Source organism: Myotis yumanensis, unplaced genomic scaffold, assembly GCF_028538775.1.
Source record: "Myotis yumanensis isolate MYYU_CA2020_CCGP unplaced genomic scaffold, mMyoYum1.0.hap1 SCAF_3, whole genome shotgun sequence".
Lineage (NCBI taxonomy): Eukaryota > Metazoa > Chordata > Mammalia > Chiroptera > Vespertilionidae > Myotis > Myotis yumanensis.
This window is the reverse complement of record NW_027223754.1, coordinates 9,185,795-9,209,239: the sequence shown is the minus strand read 5'-3', so window position 1 is coordinate 9,209,239 and position 23,445 is coordinate 9,185,795. Positions and strand designations below refer to the sequence as shown.

The 23,445-nt window shown below is 41.6% G+C and overlaps 1 protein-coding gene across 1 annotated transcript in view; it reads right to left on the bottom strand.

The window, feature by feature from the left end:
- Positions 1-4,166: 4,166 nt before the first annotated feature.
- Positions 4,167-23,445, bottom strand: part of LOC139005922 (cytochrome P450 4V2-like) — a 33,327-nt gene continuing 14,048 nt past the window's right edge. Inside the window, exons 6-11 of the mRNA XM_070408234.1 lie at positions 22,534-22,660; positions 18,580-18,765; positions 10,593-10,695; positions 6,094-6,228; positions 5,822-6,001; positions 4,167-4,391 (exon numbers count right to left, since the gene is read on the bottom strand). Of these exons, the coding sequence (XP_070264335.1) occupies positions 4,219-4,391; positions 5,822-6,001; positions 6,094-6,228; positions 10,593-10,695; positions 18,580-18,765; positions 22,534-22,660 (904 nt within the window). The 3' untranslated portion in view covers positions 4,167-4,218. The remainder of the gene's footprint in view (positions 4,392-5,821; positions 6,002-6,093; positions 6,229-10,592; positions 10,696-18,579; positions 18,766-22,533; positions 22,661-23,445) is intronic.

The following is a 23,445-nucleotide window of genomic DNA, read 5'->3' as shown; positions in this document are numbered from 1 at the left end:
GCCATGTACATTAATCATATATTATGGAGGCTTGCTTTCACTCTACAACTACAGTGAAGCAGTGGTGACAGAGACAGTAAGGCCCACAAAGCTGAAAAGATTTGCTTAGGTGGCTCAGTTGGCTGGAGCATCCTCCTGTACACCAAAAGTTTGCAGGTTCAAATCCCAGTCAGGACACATACCTGGGTTGTGGTTTCAATTTCTGGTCAGGGCACATACAGGTGACAAATGATCGATGTCTCTCTCCCACTTCTCTGTTTCTCTTTCTTGTTCTCCCTCTCCCTCAGTCTCTAAAATAAATAAATATCCTTGGGTGAGAATTTTAAAAAGGGAAGTTGGAAACCCAGTTTAACACTCGTGGCATAGAGTTTGGTCTTCTCTGTCAGGATACCTTGACTGCAAAAAACATACTGGTTTCAGAGGAGCCCATTTCTGCTCAGGAAGTTCTATCTTATTTCAATTTTTAAGAAAAAGTCTCCCTATAAACTGAAATACACCTCCTTGCAACTTCTATCCTTCCATCCTAGATTTATCTACTCCATCCACACAAAATAATTTATTCTCCTTTTTGTACTTCTTAAAATATTTGAAGACATAACCACTTTCCCAACTAAATCTCCTTTGTTTTCTAACTATTCTTCAAAATTGCATTACAACAGTTTGGTTAGAAAATTAGATTTTCAGGGAGTAGATGCTTAAGTAAATATTTAATGCATATTGCTACACTGCAGGGATCTGTTTATTAAAAATGGAGGATAACGAGGCCAATAAAATAATTTTTGGTTGTAATGCAGTAGTATATTTCAAATATGCAAACTGTGATGCCTTTTACATTGAGGGTACCAATCAAGACACCAGCCATTTCTTTTTATTGTACTTTACATTTACGAGTCCTGTCTTTCCTGATCTTAGTCAACTTATGTTTCATGAGAATAAAGGCTGTACTAAAAATTACATTTCCATATAGAAAACTGATGCTAATATTTTCTTTTTTTCAAAAGAAAAGTTGTCATAGTGTTTAGACATGATTTTCTTATTTGAAGTATGGTGTTGGAGGAAGGCTCTACAGATACCCTGGACAGCCAGAAAGATGAACAAGTGGATCCAAGAGCAAGTTAAGCCTTCAACATCACTGTAGGTAAGAAAAAAAAAAAAAAGACAAAACTGAAGCTGTCTTACTTCAGGCACATCATGAGGTGCTAGAAATACATTTTGATCTTCTAGATATAGTCCAAGAATCTCTTTATTTGTGAGACAGGTCAGTAGTTGGTCCAGTAACTGATGTTCCACAGTTGCCTATGACAATGAACAGACCATTGATTCAGTAGTCCATCACCTGCAGAGATTTCTAGATGATAAATCCCTGGGTACCCAGTGGATGCTTGGGGCTTTTCCTGATTCCCAGGTAGTCCTAAGAGATTTCACTTTCTCCTTTCGATTAAGCAAAATATGTTGGCCTTTCCCCTTATTTTTCAGAGTCAGAGAAACTCAAGATCAGTCTATGATAACTGCACTGGGATCATTTTGTTAGGGAGTCTGAGTGACACTGAGGACATTAACTCAAAGCTGCAATTTCTTTTATTACTTATTATAAAGCAGTCACCCACTAATTTATCTTTTAAAGTAATATATATTTCAAACTGACATCAATTCTTAGAATAAAATGTAGTACCCATGTCTAAAATGTAGTTTATTATCAGTATCTACCTCATTCAAGCAGGAGCATGATAGGTAATAGGGACACAAGCAGATATTTGATCATCTTATTTTTTTTAAAAAGCAGCATCTTCATGTTGATACTGCAGACCATGACATACTTTCTCCATTCCAACTCAGTTTAACTGACACAATTTAAGTGAGTTTCCAGTTGAAATATGAAAAATAAATTATTCTGGGGCCAAGTGAAGATTTTAAGCCAAAAGGTAACACAAAGCAATTCTTTGCTTTAAAATTAATTTCATGTCTAGTGTAGGGTCACTACATTTTTTAAAGGCAAGGTTTAAATGCAAGTGCATGAAATTTTGAAATAATACCAATTTCCAAGAATAAAACTTCAATTATCCCAAATCATCTGGGGATGAATTTTCTACTTATATCTACTTTCTAGATAACAAAGTTTATCATATCTTGGGAATCATTTTCAACTGCATCATATACTTCCTTGACTTTTTCTCAGAAACATACGGATTGACTTGTCTGCACTGGGGGTCAGAGGGATGGTAAAGTGAGTAGATGTTGACCTTGCCTTGAATGCACGAGCCCATAATACTTGCCCAGTGACTTTGGTTGGGTCACCTATTCCTTTGATATCCATTAAAGAATATATATTCCATTCTCTTACCTGCTTCTACCTGCTATTGCCTTGAGGAAACCAAAGAAACAATCTCTGTCCATGCACCAAAAGGTCACAAGTTCGCTTCTCAGTCAGGGCACACACCTAGGTGTGAGTTCAATCCCCAGTCAGGAGGTGAATAGGACGCAATGGATCAAGGTGCCTCTCTCACATCACATCAATGTTTTTCTCTCTCTCCCCATTTCTCCCACTCTAAAATCAATGTAGAAACAGAAACAATCTCATTAAAATTATTTATTAAAAGAAGTTTTTTTAAGTCACTGAGTGAGGGAGTAGAAATATTGTCAATGGAATTCAAATTCAGGGAATTTGTGTCAGTTGTCGGCTTGACAGGTATGTTCTGGATGATTGAATTTCCCAGTAGTGTAACTCTAAACTAAGTGGCTTCTCTTCTCCTTAATGATGAGAGAATTCTAGACGATCTGTGTTCTAATGATACACCCAGTTATAGACCCGAGTTTCATAAAGCAATAGCATATTGTTGTAGAGATTTAGAGTTTAGACCTCTATCTATTTCCAGCTCTGACACTCCCTAGTGGTATGACTTTGGATAGAAACTTACCTCTGATTGATCTTATCCCCTTGGAATGAAAAGGAGTATAACCTGATAAGGTCTAAGGTGCTTCCAGCTCCAAAAGCCATTATAAGGGATTGGAGATCACCAAGAGGAATCTCTCCCGGTAATATATGATATGTGAAGGTAATTGTGATGTTATGTAAAATGAAGTGAAATGAAGGCCATAAGTACAAAGTTAAAAGGGAAATAGGAACAGAACCTATGAGTCAACTTATAAATTATCTGCTCTCCTTGGTAAAATCTGAAAAGTATCATCATAATAATTATTCTCATAACTGATGCCACTGACATAATTTTTAAAACCTAAGCTCTAGCCTAAGTATTTTATTACCCTTTTCAAACTAAATGTATTTGTATATATGTACTAGTGGCCTGTTGTACGAAGATTCGCACAACAGGCCTTCCTTCCCCTGGCTGCAAGCACCGGTTTTCCTCCAGCACTGATGACCCAGGCCTTTTGTCCGGCCGCAGCAGTGAGGCTTGGCTTCTCTGCTCTGGCTGCTCCCAGCTACTCCTTTTTTTTTTTTTTCCAGTTCCTCAAGCAGAGGCCAGGTCTGGCTGGAAGCCTGGGTCGCCCCCGGTGACCCAGGCCCCCAGCCACTCCTTGAGCAGAGCCCAGGCCCCGCCCCTCCTTGAGCTTAACCCAGGGTGGGCTGGAAACCTGGTTTACCCTGACAACCCAGACTCCCAGGCACACCTTGAGCAGAGTCCAGGGCCTGTGGGAAGCTTGGCTCCTCCATCGCCAGGAGCAACCCAAGCCTCCTGCTCACTCCAGCTCTGTGGCTACCGCCATCTTCAGTCATCTTCAGTATTCGCTGTGAGGCTATGTATGCAAATTAACCGCCATCTTTGTTGGGTTAATTTGCATAGTCACTCTGATTGGCTGGGGGGTGTACTGGAGTTGGGGAGTGATGGTTAATTTGCATGTTTCACTTTTATTAGTGTAAATATTTGTGTTCAACAAGAATACCTTAAAAAAATTCTAGAACTTCAATTAACTTATATCCTTTGGGTCTGTCAATTGAAATTGAATTGGTCTATGGATCCCTCTGTTGAGAAATGAATATGTTTACTTGGGTACAAACATCAGTTAACTTGCCTTTTGGGATCAAGAGCAAGGGTAAGATAATTGTGGTGATGAAAATATAAAAACTCTCTCTTTGGAAGACTTGACCCCAAGGTAAGTGGTGATAAGAATAAATTAGGTGTAGGGATTAACACATTGTAAATGCAAAGTTTCTCTTAAAGAAAGACTTTATTCCTATTAAGGCACAGCCCAATAATAGAGTTAGGATGCATCTGCATTTCTCCTCTTCAACTTGATCCAGATGCCATTAGTAGGACGAAGAATTAACTCTCCTGCCAGACCGAGTTCTTCTCTTTTCTGGTTGGATTCTACCCAAAAATGCCTCAGGATGCATGAAAGAATGACCTTTTCTTCCATCATGGCAAACCTTTGACCTTCATATTAATGTAAATAGCATAACTTTAATTACAGATACATCTCAAATGGGAGAAAGAACAGGTTCTATTAGAGGGAGCAAGTGATGTTAGATTTTCACAACAGGCCCTGGGAGAACCAGTATCACTCAGGATCTCAGGATGCTTCCTAATAATAAAGATTCTTGGGTGCCCTTCCGTCTCCCACCCAGTGCATCTGAATAGCTCTGAGGACAAGGAATCTAGCCCACGCAGCACCCAGGTAAATCCTGGGCTCATTGAAGCATGAGAACCACAACTCTAGAACGCTTTCCTACTGGGCCTTTCATGTAGTTTACTATAGAGTTACCAGGCCTCATTGTACCGATGCCTGCATTTACATAAACAGTAAAATCCCAGGTATACTAAAGCCAAAAGTGTGTACAATGCATGGCAATGTGCATTCATTTTGTTGAAGTACTTCCACTGGTCCTATGGTGAGCATTCTCTGTTTTGGCTTTGAAAAAAGCAATTCTTAAAAGCAATGAAAACAGGTTAAATAAACTAATTGTTATAAATAAGCTTTCTACCATATAAAGTATATTCTACTTCAATCCAAAGATTTACATTTTAAAACTCTACCATGAAACTGGTTATGCTTTATGTTATGGGCTGAATGGTATTCCCGCCCAATTCATCTGCTGAATTCTTAGCCCTCAGTACCTGACAATGTGACTGCATTTGGGGATTGGGCCCTTAAAGAGGTGAGTAAAAGAAAATGAGGTCCTATGGATGGGCCCTAACCCAAACTGACTGTTGTTTTTATAAAAAGAAGAGATCAAGCCCGGGCTGGGTGGCTTAGTTGGTTGGTATGTCATCCCATTCACCATAAGGTTGTGAATTCAATTCCATCAGGACATATACCTAGGTTGTGGGTTAGATTCTTGCTAGGGCACATATGAGAGGCAACAATCAATGTTTCTCTAACATTAATATTTCCATCTCTTTCTAAAAATCAATAAAAACATATCCTTGAGTGGGGATTAATTAGAAACACACACACACAGAGACAGAGAGAGAAAGAGAGAGAGAGAGAGAGAGAGAGAGAGAGAGAGAGAGGAATAAACTATGTGAAGACACAGGGAGAAGACATCTATCTATAAGCCAAGGAGAGAGGCCTCAGAAGAAACCAGCCCTGCAGACACCTTGATCTGGGACTTCTGGCCTCCAGAATTGTGAGAAAATAAAATTCTGTCATTTAAGACACACAGTCTGTGGTGCTTTGTTACAGCAGCCCTAGAAAACTGATATACTTTATGATAGTTTAGTAAAGTGGGGGGAAAAATAAAACAACTATTTTTTTTTTTAACAGACTTGTATCCGAGACACTATGTCTTCTCACAAAGACATTATTGTGAGAAACCCCTGCCATGTGCATCTGAAAGGTCAAATCGATTCTGCTGGATACAGACCTATACAGTTTCTGGGTCCAGCAGAGAAGGGCACATATGCGTATGGATGGCGTCCCATCGAATTCTCGGGAAAGAACCGCTCTGGCTTGAACTCCTCAGGGTCTGGGAAGTACTTCGGGTCTCTATGCAGTGCGTAGGGAATGATGAGTATTTGAGAGCCTTTCACGATGTTGTACCCCCCTGTCATGAGACAGTTGATATGTCATGAGAACAGAGCAAGACAGACACAGAAAAGTCCACTCTCCCCACTACTCTCATGAAAGAATTCTCACCAACATCACAATCTTCATTAAGATCACGGGCAATTATAGGCACAGAAGGAAATATACGAAGGGTCTCCTTAATAACACACTCCAGATATTTAAGTTTCTTCAGGTCTTCTAAGGTAACAGGGCGATCAGAATTCCCTGATCAAAGTAAATACATGAAATAAAATAAATGAAAGAAGTATTTGGGCTTGGTGGATAAGACATCAAAAAAGAATACATTATAACATTAATACACTGAATGTTAAATACCAACAGCAAAAGTAAAATTCTTAATAGTATAGATAATCAAAATAAAATGAGACAATAATGCTAAGTAAAAAAAAAAAAAAGATACAAAAGGTCACATGTTGTATCATTAAATTTGGAGGAAGTACTCAGAGAAGATAAATCCGTAGAGACAGAGTGTAAATGAGGTGCTGCCAGGGGCTGGGGGAAGAGAAAATGGGCAGTGGCTGATTAATGGTGCAGGGTTTCCTTTTGGCTGCTGAAATGGGTTGGAATTAGAGGGAGGTGACAGTTGTATTGTGAATGCATGAAACTATAAGTTTAAAACATTTAATTTTGAATTATCAGAGCCTCTTTCAGAAGTGTATCTTCTCCTGGGTCAGGTTCCTGGACTCTCCCTATAGCCTGGCCCCCAAATGTTCTCCATTTCCTCCTCAGAAAAAAATCCAAATGGCTTCTTGGACTTGCCAAGGGGAGAAAAATCACAGCAGTAACATCCTGAGAAAGCAAAAAAATGAGACAGACAACTCAATGAACAAGCCAGTGAGAAGATTCTGAAGGCGGACATATAACAAATTCTACCAACCATTGTTTTTCAGAATAAGTAGGAATGATGGCCCAAATCCCACATTTTTGAGCACAACATTTGCAACCATCTCTACGCCTGCACTGCTTGGGGAGATGCATGGAAAGGCACTGTGTTATTTAACCAGAGTTGAAGTGACAGAATTGAAAAGTAATAAATCAGGTCACAGAACAGATTTTCATTGCTATGAAAACCCTTCCTTGGAAAATAATTGCACCCAAAGAATTTCCTCTGAGTGCAAGCTGTGATGCATTTTCAAAGTCCACGAAATATCTGGAAAGGATTTGATGAAATGTTCACATCCAATGCAGGACAAAGCCAGCAGGAAGAGGCCGAGAAACAAAAATCTGGTTTATGGCCATTCTGATGCAGGTGCAGAGAAGTTGGGAGAGATCATCAAAGGTGGTATTTTCCAAAATCCAATTCATTACTACTTGCTTCCTGATATGGAAGATGAAGATGGGGAAGGAGAAGAGAAGAAGATGATGATGGAGGGGGAGAGGGAGAGGATTGAAAGCTACCAAGGAAGAAGCTGATGAGGATGAAGGAGACGGTGACTAAGGAACACGGATGGATTCCAACCTTCTTTTTAAAAGTTTCCTCCAGTCACTGGGAGCAAGTTACAGTCTGGGTTTTGTTTTGTTTTGCTTTACTCTTAGGCTCAGTCATTCTGCTCTTGAAGTCTTTTCTCTCCGTTACATCCTGGTTCTCAATTTATTTGGGGGGAAATACCTTGAGTAGAATACAGTGGGAAAAGAATCTCTAACGCTTTCTGTTCCAATTTCACTTTTTTTTCTTTACTTTTAGAAGTATTTTTCCATTGATTTTTAAAATTTATTTTTCTTCATTTATTAAGGTATTACATTTGTGTCCTTATCTCCCCATTGCCCTCCTATGCCCCCACTCATACACTCACCCCCATGTTGTCTGTGTGCATTGGTTAGGCTAGTATGGATGCACACAAGTCCAAATTCACTTTTATCCCTTCCTGACTCAACAAACACTATGTGGAATCAATGCCCCTGTGCTCCGTGGTAAAGAAAAACCTTTTGCTTAAATTGCTCCGCTAGAGGCTGGAGCCCCAGCCCGCGCAGTAGTGCACAGAATTTCAGCTTGTTTCCTCCTTTCTCTGGACATTGAGCACACAGATTACACTGTGTCTCTGTGAATGTGGACAGTTAGCATTTACCGACATACACCTGTCTACTTTCTCTTGTACGGAACATTTTTTAAAATTAAAATAAGTGGGTTTATAGAAGGTCAAAGAGTAGATATGAGATGTTTGTGTTAGTTAAGTGGACATTTTGACAACAAGGCTTCCCCTTCGGTATGTTTAATTGTGATGTTTAATGGACTCTCTTGCAGTTTAAGATGATACTTTTAAAATAAAATTCTCTCCTAATAATGGCCTGAGGCTTGCAACTCAATAGGAGACGAGCGGTCCTGCAGAATCTTATTTGGAATTGTCATTCTCTATTGTAATTTTGTTCCTGTTTATGTGATTTTGTTTGTTTGTTTCACTGGAAAGAAAAGATAATGCTCAATTTTAAACATTAAAAATGTACCAGTTGCTTTCTTATACTGAAACTAAATGTGAAGTTTACACCAGTAACAAAACAAAAAAAAAAAAGAGGAATGAATGCTTATATCTCAATATCCAAACATCAGTAGCTCAAAAAATGTTTAGAACTAATACTGGGGATAGAAGAGAAGTGAGGCACAATTAGCAAAAAGCATGAGAAGCAGCCGAATAAAAATTCTAGTAAAAATGGTGTCACTAATCATGTGAGATCCAAAAGCATTTGTGACACCTGCATTGGGCTACAAATTGTAAAAAACACCAACATGGGAACACATTCCAAAAGAACCAGGGTTTTTAGAACACCCAATTTGCCCACCAGAGGCAATCTGAGAGAAATTCAACTTGATACAAGAAAAATGAAATGATGACAGAAACAGAGCCCAGAAGTTTAGGTCATCTCCATTCTACAAAACAAAGTCTTCCCTCTTGGTATGAAAATCCAGTCCTCACACTATCTGGACATGAAATTACTTTTCCAACTTCACCCCTCAATGGGTTCTAACAAATGTTCTGAATTCCACCTGTCCTTTGATGCTTACTATTATCTTCCACCTTCTCCACTCTGCCATTGTGCAACTGGAGCCTCTCTTTCCAGAATGTCTTCCACCTCCTCCTCTTTTCCTTTATTATTCCTTCCCCACTTCTTAAAAAATATATTTTATTGATTTTTTACAGAGAGGAAGGGTGAGCTATAGAGAGTTAGAAACATTTATCAGCTGCCTCCTGCACATCCCCCGCTGGGGATGTGCTCGCAACCAAGGTACATGCCCTTGACTGGAATCAAACCCGGGACCCTTTAGTCCACAGGCTGACGCTCTATTCACTGAGCCATACTGGTCAGGGCTATTCCTTCCCCACTTTGCACTAGGAAAACCTATGAGAAATCACTTTGTTCGTTGTCCAACCCAACGTTTACCTTTCTCTTCCCAGCCATGGGAAGCCATATGACATCTGATTAATCTGATTAAAAGGATTAAGTTGATGGCACATGAACAGTTCCTTTGTGGTAGGCTGATCATGACCCACAAATATATCAGATCCTAATCCCTAGAATATTTAAATATTACTTTTTTTGGGAAAAGGTGCTTTTGAAGATTTTATCAAGGATCCTAAAATGGAGAGATGATCGTGGATTATCCAGGTGGGCCATGAATCCCATCACAAATGTTATGATAAGAGGGAGCAGAGGAAGATTTGACACACATCCATAGAAGAGAAGGTCATGTGAAGATGGAGACAGAGATTGGAATGATGTGGCCATAAGCCAAGGTATGTTGGCAGTCACCAGAAGGAATGGATTCTCCCCTCAGGCTTCCAAAAAGTGGAGCCCTGCCAACACATTGATTTAACTCAGAGATACTCATCTGGGCCTTCTGGTGTCCAGAACTGTAAGAGAATAAATTTAGTCTGGAAATGGAAGAAAAGTGATTAAAATAAAATTAGTATTTGAGCCTAAGAGCAGTCAAAGGAGACTAATATCCTTCATCCCCTCCTCCCCTTCTTGCCTTAGAGATAAACATGAGACACAGAACAACAATTGAGAAAACAAAATCCACGATGATAAAAATGACAGACAGAGAGAAAAGAGCAAGCCCAGGATTCTCACAACATCCCTATTGGCATCAACTTAGGACTCCTTACCTACAGGTTACTGGTTGTACAAAAGAAATGTATGTCCCATCAGCTTAACCCACAGCAATCCTATATGGAACAGCTCTCCCTGACCCACTAACCAGCTTCACCTCTCCTCTCTGCTCTCTGCTAGCCCCTTCATCTTATTCCCCCAGCACACAGCCATGACTTGATACTTTCTACACAGTGTCTGCTTCACTTGCAGCAGCAAGGTTTTTGAGGACAGTGATATTTATCTATGTAGCCCCAGGATCTCCCCCGGTGCAATCACATGCCAAGCAATCAGCAAACGCCCGTAAACAAATGGATGAGGTCTTGCAAAGGACATTAGGCCTGGAAGGGGTCCCATATGGCAGCATTCCTGCTTATTACAGTGTCTTTAGAACAGGCCCGACTGCACATTCTTAATGAGCAAGAATGGCATTTGCTTCAGTGCCTTGGGATCTTCAATGTAAGTAGTGAAGGGGCCATACATACCAAACACTTCATCCAGTTCATTGTCTAATTTTTTCTGGACTTCTGGATGGCAACTCAATAGATACAAGGCCCAGTTTATTCCAGCTGCAGTTGTGTCATGGCCCTACAAATGTAAGAGAAAAAAAAAAGCTTAGAAAGCAGAGTTCTATTGAGAAGGTTAGGGATGCTAACTCTATTTTGAATTGGCTCTGGATTTGACAGCGGTGAGGTGACCCCAGACAGAACAAGTTAATTTTATACAGTATGTTACCTCGGTGGGGAACAAACCAATGAAACAATCCCTTCAAAGGGGATGCCTCTGGGTACAGGGACATTCAATACGACAGAGTCACATACTTGGTGAGAGTGGCTGGGCTGGGCTAACAGGAGGCATTCCAAGGGCACTCCGTGCGCTGGACTGTTTTTGGGAAAATAAAAGTGTGACTTTCCTGAGCCAAGTGGCCAAATCTGCACTTCTCCACAGTCCCCCATTTGTATAGTTGACTTCACCCGTACTCCAGGGAGCACATGGGTGATTCTAAGCAAGAGTCTCCACATCAAGAAGTTGATAAATTGCCCCATTTAAACCTTGATGAGTTTGAGGCAAAATACCAAACATTTTGCAGAAACGAACTCAATTATTTTTCACAGAAAATCCATGGGGGCCCGTCCGGCGTGGCTCAGTGTTTGAGTATCGACCTATGAACCAGGAGGTCATGGTTCGATTCCTGGTCATGACACATGGGGTTGTGGGCTCAATCCCCAGTAGGGGGCATGCAGGAGGCAGCTAATCAATGATTCTCTCTCATTATTGATGTTGCTGTCTCTCCCTCTCCCTTCAATAAAAATACATTTCTCTGAATCAATAAAAATATATATATATTAAAAATCTCCATGGGATTCTTGATACTGCTATTCACATTTTAGAGATGACAAACTGAGCCCCCAAAAGATGCTAAATGACTTTCCCAGGGCCCGACAGCTTCATAGGAGATGGAGACAAGAATAGGACCCTCGGAGTTTCTGATGACAAAGCAGAGTCCACACTCTTCACCTCGGGGAGCGTGGAGGATCCGTGGTGAGGAGAGTCCAGCTCCAATACTGAGTGTGACACCCTGGACGACCTTATTCTCTGTCCATTCAGTGTCTTTAGGCATCAGCCACTTATTTCCTGTCCTCATCTCACCAGGACACTCCACATGCAAAATGGTAAGTTGTTCAGAAAAAAAATGTATTTGAAAAATAAAAGATACTATTATAACTCCTACTGGTCCATTTACCCTATGCAACACAAGGACCATTGTAATATTTCATCTCTTGGGCAGAAGTTCTGAAGCACTTGTTTTAGCTCCTAAGTGGAATTGTTCAGGACTTTTCTGCAATTTTCTGATGTTGGCATTATTGTCTTTTCTCATACTTGCAATTTCTTTACAGAAATGACCCTGAAGTCCAGACAAAAGCTGGCCCATGTCACTCGGTTGTTTAACAAAGTCATAGAGGACATGCTCTTGCTAAACAATTTTAATAGCTTCCCTTGAATTTGAAAATGAAGTTCCTGTTTTATTTTTTTCTGCGACCCAAAGGCAGAAAACACAAAGCACAGAGCCAACAAATGCATTGGCGGAACTGCGCAGGGCAAGAATCAGCCAGACCAGGAGCCTAAAAGGCCTGGCACAGACATAGAAGCATGGAACAGATTGTCTGTTCCATCTCAGAGGGAATGAAGGGGTGGGGGTGTGAGGGGGTGGGAAGAGATCAACCAAAGCACTTGTATGCATATATGCATAACCCATGGACACAGAAAATAGGGTGGTGAAGGCCTGGGATTGGGGGCAGGAGCAGGCTATAAGGGGTTATTGGGGGAAAACAGGGGACATATGTAGTACTTTTAACAATAAAGATTTTAAAAATAAATAAAATGAAATTTCAAATTAAAATAATAAAATAGAAGGCCTGGCAGCAACAGCCTGCATCCTCTTATGGAGGAGGTCAGAATATTGTAGTTATACATGCTATGCCTACTGTTTCATGGGAAGAAGGAAAAAATCAGAACTTCAAAGAATGTTAGAGATGCAAGAAAGAGATCCTTAGTTTGTTTTTTGTGTGTGTGGAAGTGAGAGGTTACTGGTGGGAGATGGATGTGTATGTGCAGGTGTGAGTGTGTGTATGCATGTGTGGGTACAGGGGCTACTTCAACATCAGACACCAGCCAATATCTGTTGCACAAGAATGTGCCAGGCACGATGGTTGGTGCACATTAGAAAACGATGCACCTAGTCCTCAGAGCTGTTCTGTGAGGCCCGTGCTATACCAAGGAGGACACAGAAGTCTCAAAAGGGAGAGGAGGTGCCCGAGGTCACACTTCTAGTATAGGTCAGAGCTGGGATTTGGCCCCACAGCCCACTCTTTAGTGAATTAGTTGTCCATTTTCTGCATAATGTTTCTTTTCTATAACGTGATCTGCTTAAAATAGAAGTTTAAAACCGCTGTTATAGTCCATCTTTCCACTTTCCACACAGGAGGCTGTGGCAGAGATCTGCAATGACTTGGCCTGTCTCATCTGGCCAGTCAGCACAGACCTGGGAGAAGTCAGGTCTGTAAACCCTTCACATCTCTTGTTTCCTGCTACAGGGCACAGAACTTCCTCCCTGTGGAGGGACTCAACCCAGGCGGCTGCAGGCAGAGCAAACACAGTGCATGCAGTCTGCCATTGAAAACTGATGGTTTTCCCTTTCTCCTATTTCCAGGATATTCCACATGCTGCCTTTTAAAACCATTTCTTAATCTTTACTTGGTAAGCCACATGTTAAGAGGTTTTCTCTTTATAATATTTAATGTAGGAGAAACCAAGATGGCGGCATAGGTAAACACGGGAGTTTGCTGCCTCGAACAACCACTTCAAAAATACAACTAAAAGACGGAACGGACATCATCCAGAACCACAGGAAAGCTGGCTGAGTGGATGTTCTACAACTAGGAGGAAAGAGAAAAGCATACCGAGGCTCAGAGGAGGCGCAGTGCTGAAGTAAAATACTAAGGTTCGGAGTGCATGTGGAGCGGGCTGGAGGCTGAGGGCGCGGTTGTTTTCAATCGGGAGGGAGTCTCAGGCTCTGAGCTCCAGTTCCGGGCGAGTCTCTAAGGACCCAGACTCATACGGGAGAAGCGGGACTGTCTGGCATCGCTCAGAACCCTAGGGCAGCTTTCTCTCCGTGGGGCTTGCAGCGACTACTGGGACACTGAGAAGCAGAGCCTCTGAGGGCAAGACTGAGAGCAGCCATAATTCCTAACCCCGCCCTGGTGATCCCGTGGGACCCGCCCCACCCAAGCCCTGCAGGGAGGCTTTTGCTGGATAGCCTCAGGCAAAGGCTAGATTAGCACCTCCCTAGAGATCCAGGAGCCAGGAAGCCCAGAGGTCAGAGTGGGACCATCCAGCTTTAAGCTCCGTGGAACCATAAAAGACACACTCAGGAGGCAGACTCAGTGAGCACCAAAGCCCCATCGAAGCAAGTCTAGCCCCAGAGGGGTGTCTCCAGCACAGAAGTTCTCCCACTGCAGACACAGCTGATTCTCACAGCCAATTGACCTGGAGGTCAATTCCTCACAGTGATAACTACAACAATCAAGGCTTAACCACAACAAGACTGTGCACAAAGCCCACAAGGGGGTGCACCAAGAGTGTCTACCTTAGGTAATTGGGACACTTAGCACAGAAAGGCACTCTATCGACACAGCGAAGCATAAAAAAATGCCGAGACAAAGAAACAGGACACAAACGACAGAATTGGAGGAAAGCAAACTGTTGGATATAGAGTTCAAAACCACACTTTTAAGGTCTTTAAAGAACTGTTTAGAAGCCCTCGAAAAGACTGGTAAGACCGCCGATAAATGTAGTGAGATCCTCAAGAAATCTAATGAGACCCTCGATGTTGTGATAAAGGACCAACTAGAAATTAAGCATTCACTGACTGAAATAAAGAATATTATACAGACTCCCAACACCAGACTAGAGGATTGCAAGAATCAAGTCAAAGATTTGAAATACGAAGAAGCAAAAAATACCCAACCAGAAAAGCAAAATGAAAAAAGAACCCGAAAATATGAAGATAGTGTAAGGAGCCTCTGGGACAGCTTCAAGCGTACCAACATCAGAATTATAGGGGTGCCAGAAGATGAGAGAGAGCAAAATATTGAAAACCTATTTGAAGAAATAATGGCAGAAAACTTCCCCTACCTGGTGAAAGGAATAGACTTCCAAGTCCAGGAAGCGCAGAGAACCCCAAACAAAAGGAATCCAAAGAGGACCAAACCAAGACACATCATCATTAAAATGCCAAGAGCAAAAGACAACGAGAGAATCCTAAAAGCAGCAAGAGAAAGAAAATCAGTTACCTACAAGGGAGTACCCATACGACTGTCAGCTGACTTCTCAACAGAAACTTTGCAGGCCAGAAGGGAATGGCAAGAAATATTCAAAGTGATGAATGCCAAGAACCTACAACCAAGACTACTTTATCCAGCAAAGCTATCATTCAGAAGTGAAGGCCAGATAAAGAGCTTCACAGATAAGAAAAAGCTAAAGGAGTTCATCACCACCAAACCAGTATTATATGAAATGCTGAAAGGTATCCTGTAAGAAGAGGAAGAAGAAGAAAAAGGTAAAGATACAAATTATGAACAACAAATACACATCTATCAACAAGTGAATCTAAAAATCAAGTGAATAAATAATCTGATGAACTGGTGATTGTAATAGAATCAGGGACATAGAAAGGGAATGGACTGACTATTCTTGGGGGGGGGGGAGAAAGGGGTGTGGGGGGTGAGTGAAGAGATTAGACAACAATCGTGCACCTATGGATGAGGACAGTGGGTGGGGAGTGAGGGCAGAGGGTGGGGTTGGAACTGGGTGGAGGGGAGTTATGGTGGGAAAAAAGAGTAACTAATGTAATAATCTGAACAATAAAGATTTAATTAAAAAAAATATTTAATGTAGTTACTAGTAAAATTATCTTTGCAAAAAATTCATCTTTTTACCCAGCCTGTGTGGCTCAGTGGTTGAGTGTTGACCTATGAATCAGGAGGTCACGGTTCAATTCCTCATCAGGGTACATGCAGGAGGCAGCCAATCAGTGATTTTTTTCTCATCATTGATGTTTCTATCTCTCTCTCCCTATCCCTTTCTCTAGCTGCCTAAAAACAATCAATAATACTATGTATTTTTAAATTTGTCTCTTTTTTTAATGTAAAGACCAGAAATTTCCTTGTAATCACAAACTGGTTAGATTCTCTATTAGAAGAAGCTGGGAAGATGGTGGCTGGCAGGATGGAGGTGAGGGAGAGGGTGTGATTGAGTGAGGAATTGACAGGGGAGTGTGTGGACATGTGTAGTGTGTGTGTGCATGAGTAAGGGATAGTTAAATCCGGCAGGAGTATCAGAGGCTGGCAGACCAGGCTCTTCTGGACAGGGAGCCCCTACCACCGCTGAAGGCACTTCCTGGGCTGTGGGGGTCGGGCAGGGAGCCCACGCCATCTTGATGGGGAGAGTGGTCTCCTCTAGGAACTCATGAGCACCACCACCTATACTGACCTTGAACACGGCCTGCAACCCTGCAGCCACACCAGCCAAAGTCCTGCTGCCTCGTCCACAGACCTGCAGACCCTAGGACATCTACCTCCAAGGGTGCATGGCTCCTGTAACAGTAAGTGGGACTTACAGCTTCCCGGCTGCCAACCTCTGGACACTAAGATCACATCAATCCAGTGCAAAGGCATCCTGAATTTGCGGCCCTGGCAGATGGCTCTCTGGTGCCTCGTGAGTCACCGCTGGGTGTGCACATATCCAAATAAGGTCGCACAGACCTGGCAGTAGAAACTCCAACTTCCCCATTCGAGGCTGCCTGCCCAGAGACACAGTGATCATGTGGTTTCAGCACACAGGTCCCCTGAGTCTGCCCCCAAGCAGGTGGCTCCAGGGTGCCTCTCTGAGCCACCTCAAGGCATGACCTTGGCTGCCAGCATCCAATCTCCATGGTAGTGCTGCTCCAGTAAATGGGCCCCCTGAGCCACTGCCCTAGCTGACAGCTCCGGGGTGCCTCTGTAAGCTGCCACTGGGCACACATATCCAACCAAGGGCACACAGCTCCCAGAACAGAAACTGGGACTTCTCTCTCCCCCACTTGGCGGCACACCATGATCTTGCAGCTCCAGCTTGTGGGCCCCACGAGCACACAGCTCCAGCAGATGGCTCCTGGGCCCCTCTGTGAGCTGCCATTGGGTGTGTGCCTCTCCAACGAAGGGCGCACAGCTCCCTCAACAGGACACATGACATCTCCCTCCTGGCTGCCTACCTCTGGACACCTTGGTGAGTTACTGAGGACCCGCCTCCCCCGACAAGGTCACATTGTTTCAACCATAGACTCCGAGATTCCTACAACCTGAGCTGTTGGATCCTGAACCCCCTCATCATTCAGAGAGGGAAATCACTTTGGCCAGAGTCCCACTGCCTCAACCACAGGCTACGATACAGCTGCCCCCACCATCCCAGGCTCCAGGACCCTCATAGTGAGTTACAGAGTGACACTACCCCAGCAAGAGTCACACAACACCAGCCAAAGTAAAAGTACCTGAACCTCAGGCCCCAAGACCCCAAACTCCCTAGCCCATGGACTCTGGGAACTCATAGTGAGCACATGCCAGTGAGACCTCAGGCAACCCTTTTCACAAGAGCTGGAACCACGATCATATCCAAAACAGCTTGCACAATGAAACTGGAGGTGAGTCACATTGCCAATCCATGATGAGACTTCATCCAAGTTTAATAAACTAACATTCAAGACCCAACTACATCAAGAGAACTCAAATAGCTCAAGTAGTAGGCTCCACTAGATCACCAAGCTCAGGAGAACTGAGAGACTGCACCACTGGGTCCCAAAAATCATCAGCTACATAGCACCACCCCCAAAACAATCTGGGTAGCAAAGCAGTTGGATCTAAGACATAGAAACAATTAAAACATTACAGCAAAAAATGGGGAGACATAAAAACAATCCCCAACGGAAAGAAAAAAAGGAATCACCAGAAAGGGAATTAAATGAAATGGAGGCAAATAATTTATCAGAGAAAGAATTCAGAGTAATGGTTATAAGGATGCTCAAACATCTGGATGATAAATACACACAATTCAATGAGAATTATAAGAAGCTGAATAAGAATGTCACCAACATGAAAAGGAATCAAGAGGAAATGAAGAATGACCTAGCTCCAATAAAGAACACAAAGGAAGGCTTCAACAGCAGAATTGAAGAGGCTGAGTACAACATCAGCAAATTAGAAGACAAGGTAGGAAAAAACACACAAACACAGCAGCAACCGAAAAAAAAAAAAAACTTAAAAAGCAGGAGGTGAGCCTAAGGGAGCTTTGGGACAACAAGAAATGAAACAACATCCGCATAATAGGGGTGCGAGAAGGAGAGGAGGTGGAGAAAGGAATAGAAAACCAGTTTGAAGAAATAATGACAGAAAACTTCCCTGATGTTGGGAAGAAAAAAAAAACCATACAAGTCTACAGCTTTTTCTGAAGAAGAAAGTTGATCTGGTATTTATAGGGTCTTAAACTTTGTAATTTCTAACTACAATATAATGACTCTTCATCAGTTATAACAAGTACTTCAAAATGTGATCAGACTTTTAAAAAATGCTAAAAACTTTTTAAAAGAATTCCTATGAATTGATTATTTTTAAGTTAAAAATAAATTGAGAACAGATCATCATACAAAGGATCCCAAAATATTTTAAAAGATGGCTACAAATAATCCTTGCTATTTCATGTTATTTCTAATTTTACTATTAAATGTTTAAATATGTCTAAGTGTTAGTGCTGGCTATTTCTTCACCCTTAGCTGTTTTAACTCCCAATATTAATTTTTAAAAAATCATTTTCTTGTTATATAACAGGAACTGTAATTTGTTCAATGATGATACCTGAGACTAACATGACAATGCAACATACCTCAAACATAAAAGTGTCCACTTCTTCTCGAATAGCCTCAAGGCTGAGCTTATTCCCTTCATCATCTATCACATTTAAAAGCAGGTCAAGAAAAGCCTTGCGTTTTCTGTTGGAGAGGGTCGTGCCCTTGTCATCACTTTTACCTTCTTCATCTCTCTTCATTTCATTGGCCCGTTCCTTGATGACCTGTATGATTTAAATGATCACATGCTTTTGTGTGGAATTTGATATGGCCTAATAATCCATTTTCCTGTAAAAATATACTAGCTTCTTTAACTGATTTTTTCTAAGCCTTTCCTGTTCTGTCTGACTCAACAGGAACTTAGGTTTTTTGAAAATATAGTAAAGCTTTCTATGAGCATTTTTAGGGAGTTATTTGATAAGATTTTTAAAAACAAATATAATGTCAGGCAAACACATCATTTCTAAGGACTATTTTTGCAGCCTTTCCAACATAGGAATATAGTAGTAGTCTCCTGAATAAGGTCCAGCGAGTTGAAAGAGCTCATGAGAAAAAGTTGGGTGGTGGAGAGAACAGAATCTATAGAATAAAAAGCCAATGGTCTTAAAGCCACAAAGACAAAGACCGGTTACCAGGAGGTGCCTTGATGCTGTGTCCCACGGCACCAGCGGGACTTGACTCTGGGTCCCAAGGCACACTGGTTCTGGCTCTCGCGCAATCTCCCATGCTGGGCCCCTAGTCATTATATAATAGATTAATTATAGATCATTCTAATTATGTGTTGTATTGGAGAAAAGAATCACCATATATGCTTGCCACTCCTTCTGCTAGAATATTCTTGCCTCAGAAGCCAGCATGACTAGCTTCCACCCTAGTTTTAGATCTCTACTGCCCAATGTCACACTGTCAGGGTCACTGCTACCCTAGTCCCTAGCACTCACTCTCTTCCTAAGCCTACTTTACCTTTTTCCATTTCACTTACCACCTGGCATTGTATTTGTGATTTAGTTACTTTCGCCTCCAACTTTAATGTAGCAGAAAATTTGACCTTATTCATTGATATTTTTCTAACCTTTAGAACACTGTGTGGCATTTTAAACATGTTCATCAGGTATGTTTTGAATGAGTAAAAGAATGAAAGCCCCTGAGCTTAATTTGGTTAAACATTTCAACTTTCTCCTCCTTTCAAGCAATTGTCCAAACCTGCTTCTGCTTTGAATGAGCAGACCCCAAGTTCAGTAAAGACAAGCACCATGTCCTCTCTTTGATTCTTGGTGGAACCCCTAGTGCCACTCAGTATGCAATTTTTGATATTATCATCCAATTTGTAATTCATTAATTATTGATACTGATATTAATGCATGAAATTTTAAGACAAGTGTAATTATACCCATAAAATACAAACTGTTCACCGTTCACCTCTTGCCAGGCAATTATGCTATACTCTACTGAGGGCAGCTCACTCCAACATCTCAGTCATCTAACATCTAGGGACTCTAACAACTTGATCTGTTGGTGGAGGCGGTACCTCATGGTCAGGAAGCAAGGCCATCATGTTTTGAACTAAAATTTACAGCAAAGGATAAATATAATTACGTGACCACTTTTATCTGTACATTTAAGTTATAATGCATGTTTTCAATTAAAGTTTGCCTTTTTTTTAATTAAATCTTTATTGTTCAGATTATTACATTTGTTCCTCTTTTTTCCCCCCATAACTCCCCTCCTTCGAGCTCCCACCTCACCCTCCGCCCTCACTCCCCACCCACTGTGTTCATCCATACGTGCACGATTTTTGTCCAGTCTCTTCCCGCATCTCCCACACCCCTTTTCCACCCAAGAATAGTCAGTCCATTCCCTTTCTATGTCCCTGATTCTATTATAATCACCAGTTCATTCTGTACATCAGGTTATTTATTCACTTGATTCTTAGATTCATTTGTTGATAGATGCATATTTGTTGTTCATAATTTGTATCTTTACCTTTTTCTTCTTCTTCCTCTTCTTAAAGGATACCTTTCAGCATTTCATATAATAATGGTTTGGTGGTGATGAACTCCTTTAGCTTTTCCTTATCTGTGAAGCTCTTTATCTGACCTTCAATTCTGAATGATAGCTTTGCTGGATAAAGTAATCTTGGTTGTAGGTTCTTGTTATTCATCACTTTGAATATTTCTTGCCACTCCCTTCTGGCCTGCAAAGTTTCTGTTGAGAAGTCAGCTGACAGTCGTATGGGTATTCCCTTGTAGGTAACTGAGTTTCTTTCTCTTGTTGCTTTTAAGATTCTCTCTTTGTCTTTTGCTCTTGGCATTTTAATTATGATGTGTCTTGGTTTGGTCCTCTTTGGATTCCTTTTGTTTGGGGTTCTCTGCGCTTCCTGGACTTGGAAGTCTATTTCTTTCACCAGGTGGGGGAAGTTTTCTGTCATTATTTCTTCAAATAGGTTTTCAATGTCTTGCTCTCTCTCATCTTCTGGTACCCCTATAATTCTGATGTTGGTACGTTTGAAGCTGTCCCAGAGGCTCCTTACACTATCTTCGTATTTTTGGGTTCTTTTTTCATTTTGCTTTTCTGGTTGGGTGTTTCTCGCTTCTTGGCATTTCAAATCTTTGACTTGATTCTTGCGCTCCTCTGGTTTGCTGTTGGGAGTCTGTATAATATTCTTTATTTCAGTCAGTGTATGCTTACTTTCTAGATGGTCCTTTATCACACCATCGAGGGTCTCATTAGATTTCCTGTACAACTCATCAAGTTTATCGACAGACTCTAGAAGCCTCTTGAGAGACTTCAAAAGTGTGGTTCTGAACTCAATATCCTCCCTTGATAGTTTTGTCCTGTTTCTTTGTCTCCGCATTTTTTACGCTTTCTTGGTACACCCCCTAGTGGTCTTTGTGCGCAGTCTTGTTGTAGTTAAGCCTTGATTGTTATAGTTAATACTAGAGGGATTTGACCTCCAGGCCGACTGGCTGTGCTAATCTAGCCTTTGCCTGAGGCTATCCGGCAAATGACTCTGTGCAGGGCTTGGGCGGGGTGGGTCCCATGGGATCAACAGGGCGGAGGAGGGAGCAGTTATGGCTGCTCTCAGTCCGTCCCCAGGGGCTCTGCCTCTCTGTCCCAGCAACAGCTGCAAACCTCGGAGGGACCGTAGCCAGACAGTCCTGCTTCTCCCGTTTGAGTCTGGGTCCCTAGAGACTCGCCCGGATCTGGAGCTCTGAGTCTGAGGCTCCCTCCGGATTGAAACAGACAACCGCGCCCTCAGCCACCAGCCCGCGCCACGCGCGCACTCTGCACCTTAGTATTTTGCTTCAGCACTGCGCCTCCTCTGATTCTCGGTTCCTCCTAGTTGTAGAACTTCCACTCAGCCAGCCTTCCTGTGGTTCTGGATGATGTCCGTTACGTCTTTTAGTTGTATTTTTGAAGTGGTTGTTAGAGGCAGCAAACTCCGGAGTTAACCTATGCCGCCATTTTGGTTTCTCTAAAGTTTGCCTTTAATATACATAATTTTAACACAAAGACAGACTATATCCAGAACATTACTATTTCCTTGTCATTAAAAATTAAATAGTACTATCTAGTTAATGTTTATCTTTTCCAGTTTAAAATACTACTATAAATGCCCTTGGTCTTTGAAAACCATTGCCTAATCCAAACATTTTTCAGAATATTCTTATACACAGACCTGTATCTTTATTCCCTTAGCATAGCACCCATTTTGTTAATAAACTACCATCACTCATATCAAATTTTGTAATTATTTATTTATAGACAACTTCCCCCAGTAGATGAACTTCCCCCAGTAGGGAACATTAATGACTGGGCATGTTAACAAACATAGGAGTCATGCACTTATAAAAGTTCTAGAAAGTGATAGTGGTAGGGGTTGCACAACATTGTTAATGCCCCTAATGCCACTGAATGGTACACTTAAAATGGTTATTATTATAAACTTTATGTTATGTATGTTTGTCCACAATAAAAAAATGAGGACTTACATTGGTGGTAAAATTATGTAAGATCTTTAGGTTCCTTCTGTGGTCCCTTCCATCTTTAAACAAAAGGTACAAAACATCATGCCAGAACCAAATCTTCTTGATTCTTCTATGTATCAAGTCACTCATCCTATAAACAGGATGCAAATGTATCAGCTGATATATCAAAATGTGCATTCCTTGAGTACCTATTTGGTGCCTGATCTCAATGAGGATAATATGTGGCAACGATAATAATTCGTCTTAGTGGCTACTTAGAGCTCTATGCTTTATGCTCAAAAATGAAGGCATGGGTTATTACACATCCAAGGAAGTTTAAAAATTAAATGGGTCCTATAGAGGAATGAAGAATCCATTAGAAAATATCCTTACTAGATGGCCATCTGATCTCTCCTTCTATTTCTCCAGAAAGAGTTCTGGACCTCCCTGAGCTGCCTGTAGCTCTTATACCACAGGGTGGGATGAAATCTGCCTGTTTAATGTCCACGCATTTTCTTGATCACTCCTCTGGCTGTCCTCTTCTCCAGGAAAGTGCCCCTCTGTCACATAATTGTCCCGAGTCCCTTCCTCAACATTTCCAGTGGTTTAGTAGAGAGACCTAGATATGATCTCCATTGAGAGCAGCTTACAGGTCAATTCTGCAGAGCGGCCTTTCCTGGTCACTCAATCTGTGGGCCCTATTGCTGTTTTCTTTTCGAATATCAACTTTACTTTTTCTTTCTAAGCAATTATTATAGTTTATAAGTTTATACTTATTTGTTTCAATGCTTGTCTCCCTATTATTCTGTATTGTGGACCATTATAAAATTAATCAGTATCTTGTGTAATGAATGGCAGATTATATTCTATACTAGAGGCCCAGTGCACAAAAATTTGTGCACTCGGGGAAGAGAGGGGGTCCCTCAGCCTGGCCTG